This window comes from Acipenser ruthenus, chromosome 23 (assembly GCF_902713425.1).
Source record: "Acipenser ruthenus chromosome 23, fAciRut3.2 maternal haplotype, whole genome shotgun sequence".
Classification (NCBI taxonomy): Eukaryota; Metazoa; Chordata; class Actinopteri; order Acipenseriformes; family Acipenseridae; genus Acipenser; species Acipenser ruthenus.
Genome location: NC_081211.1, coordinates 29,757,376 through 29,760,799, shown reverse-complemented (window position 1 = coordinate 29,760,799; position 3,424 = coordinate 29,757,376). Strand labels below are relative to the sequence as shown.

The following is a 3,424-nucleotide window of genomic DNA, read 5'->3' as shown; positions in this document are numbered from 1 at the left end:
TTCATCCCCATGATAGCTACCAAGCCTTCCACTGCACACAGACATGAAACTGATTCATCCCCATGATAGCTACCAAGCCTTCCACTGCACACAGACATGAAACTGATTCATCCCCATGATAGCTACCAAGCCTTCCACTGCACACAGACATGAAACTGATTCATCCCCATGACAGCTACCAAGCCTTCCACTGCACACAGACATGAAACTGATTCATCCCCACGATAGCTACCAAGCCTTCCACTGCACACAGACATGAAACTGATTCATCCCCATGACAGCTACCAAGCCTTCCACTGCACACAGACATGAAACTGATTCATCCCCATGATAGCTACCAAGCCTTCCACTGCACACAGACATGAAACTGATTCATCCCCATGATAGCTACCAAGCCTTCCACTGCACACAGACATGAAACTGATTCATCCCCATGATAGCTACCAAGCCTTCCACTGCACACAGACATGAAACTGATTCATCCCCATGATAGCTACCAAGCCTTCCACTGCACACAGACATGAAACTGATTCATCCCCATCTTCCACTGCACACAGACTCTTGGTCACTGCCGTGGGTCGAACGGTTCAAATGTTACGTGCCAGAGGGTTTATTTAAGTGATTTGGATTCATAGCTAACAGATGAATAGCTTCAAAATGGGAAGAAGCTGGTCTGTGCACTAGGGGAAGTGCAGCAATGTTAGCAATGAAGGAACTCGCTCAGTATTCACCCTAACCCATGACTCCAGTTTCTTTTTATTTATTACTCCATCTATGGGAGAAATGAGTGTGTTTATAAAATGTGGCAGCTGAGATGCAAGGCTGTGTTTTGCTCCAAGGCAAGGGGGACCTAGTGGGATGCGATTTCCTTTCCAGCCTGGCCTGACCCCAGCTTTCCTGGAAAAAAAAAAAGAAGAGAAAAAAAAGCTTTTTTTTTGCAGTGAGAAGAAGGGTGTTAGCAAATTACACAGAGACTTTTTTTCAAGAAGTGTCAGGCAGGGAAGGCAGTGAGGGAGCTGCTCCACTGCAACGACTCGTGTTGCATTTCTTTTGATTTTCGTTCCAGGCTTTTTGGATATCTCTTAATGGATTAAGTTAAGTGTTGACTTGGGGGATTTGCTGAAAGCGGACCCCGCTGAGGGAATGGCAAACCGGGGGAAATTGCCTCTGAGGAGATCGTTCAGCGAGCACATCAAAGTCTCCACCAACAAGGCTTGGGATCTGTTCTGGAAGAGCGCAAGAGAGAAGCGGCTTTCAGGTCAGGAAACACATCATACAGCTCATTCTCTCTCCCTTTCAGCAGTTAGGTTTTGTGCAACAGAATCCAAGCAGTATATGCCAGCAGTGCAGCCTGGCCACCGGATTGTCTGTGTCTTGTGAATGACGTGTGGTAAAGGTACCCGAACAGCGTGATAGGAGTTTGAAGGGGGGTCACCTCTGTGCAAAAGAAAGAAAGTTAATAAATAAATAGTGAGTAGTGAGTCCATTCATTTTTAAAGTTTTAAAAGCTTGATAGCCAATACTGAAGTTTATTAGCTATGTTATAAAATGTTTTCCAGCCCAGCAAGGCTCCATGCCTTTGACCGATTAAGTGACAAACCTTGTCTACATTATTATCAGTCACTGGGATTTTTTGATGTTCAGTCTTTTCAGAGTTAGCTCTTGGGAGCTTTCCCTCTGCTGTAAATAGTTACCATGGTGATTTTGCACAGACATGTTACAGTTTAACATGCTTTTCCCATGCTTGCACATTGTTATGATTGTGTAATGGTAAACCTCAGAAAACTTTTATAAGGGTTGCGTTGTTCAAACCACAGGACAGTACCTTCTTTGAGCTGGATATTGTGTGTCAGTTCAGAACGGCAATAAACATGGAAATATATCCCAGACCAAAAATAAAGACTTTATCTAGCATGTGGTTTTCATTTACTCATAGCTAGCTATTTTTTGGCTTTAAATCCAGAAATCCAGAAATCAAACCTGTGCACGCAGTGGGAGAGAGACTCCATTATTACAACCAACGCTATTAACTTTATACAGTCCTGTAAAATAATCCTTCTGCTGACTTAAAAGAGTTCCCTGGTCCAATTCTGGTGTTTAACAAGCCCATAAACAAAACCATCATATTGAAGGCTAACCATGTTTCCTCAAATCGGTCATTTCTTTCCCTCACGAATTAGAAAGTTTTGCAGTGCCTCAAGAGCTCTCGTATTGTGCAATGTTTTTTTGCACAAGCTCACCCACCCCCTTTCACAATGACCCTCCCGGGAGTTAGACTGCAGATTTTTATAAAATGAGATTCGGGGGCTCCAGAAAGTGAAACGATTGAGATGGACCCAGCAGGGACCACAGGGGCTACAGGAACATCTGCCGCCCCCCCCCCCCCTCCCCCTCTCCCCCCTCTCACCTCTCCCTCCTGATTCCCAGCCTGTGGGCGTCATTAGGTGAGATCACTTGCAGCCACAGCTCAGAACTTCTTCCTAATAGCCACAGATGATTCAGATGTAAGCACAAGCAGTCCTAATCAATGCCAAATGCTTTAGCTTAACTGCAGCTCCTTTGCAGTGAGACACTGAAGAAGCCCACAAGTATTTGTAAAATTATAGATAGATAGATAGATAGATAGATAGATAGATAGATAGATAGATAGATAGATAGATAGATAGATAGATATTCATAAGTGCATGTTAATAGTTTAGTTTATTTATTTTTTTAAAGGGGGGTTAATGATATTTTTTGGGTGCTTGTGACATGAATAAAAGTGTAATTCCCCTGTAATTACCAGTGGTTCCCGGTCTTTCACAGTAACTTGTGAATATGTTCTTACCATGTAATTACATAGTAACACTGATACAGGCCCTCCCATGTGACTGCACCCATATTCTACCAGTAGTAACAATGTAAGAGCAGTAGCCGCTGGTAGTTATCCAGTTATTACCCAGTTATTACACGTCTGTGCCCCTTACTCTGCTTTTGATTATGATGAAGAGCGCATGCCTGTTTATAAACAGTCATGATATTTTAGTCATAGTTGTTACTATCCTCCTCAAATGTCACATGGAAGGAAGACATTCGCTTTGTTTTCTTATCAAGGACACTGTCACATTTGTACATACACTGTATACATGGTGATGGTATTTGTCTCCAATGTGTACTTAAATAAACAGAGGATTAGGGGTTACAGTACACACTTATTTCCCATTGCCTGCCATTACCAGCGAAGACTGGAACCAGACGCTCTCTTCAAAGCAATTAGAATCACAGCTCCCAGAAAGAGATCCAATTGAAAGATAATATCTAGCTAGACATGTTGCACAATTCTGTGTTAGGGTCCCCCAGCGCTCTGAGCAATCAATCTGTTGCACAAGGTGAGCTCAGCACCACGAGACAGCCTGGAGGCCTCTGCAGTGGTCTGAGCATGTAT

The 3,424-nt window shown here is 43.3% G+C and overlaps 1 protein-coding gene across 2 annotated transcripts in view; it reads left to right on the top strand.

The window, feature by feature from the left end:
- Nucleotides 1-689: 689 nt before the first annotated feature.
- LOC117412925 (rho GTPase-activating protein 7-like) overlaps nucleotides 690-3,424 on the top strand; it is a 32,834-nt gene continuing 30,099 nt past the window's right edge. For both annotated transcript variants that reach the window (XR_009308255.1, XM_058997231.1), the window contains exon 1: nucleotides 690-1,258. Coding sequence is in view for 1 of the 2 variants with exons in the window: in XM_058997231.1 (XP_058853214.1) it covers nucleotides 1,144-1,258 (115 nt within the window). In the remaining variant the exon portion in view is untranslated. The remainder of the gene's footprint in view (nucleotides 1,259-3,424) is intronic.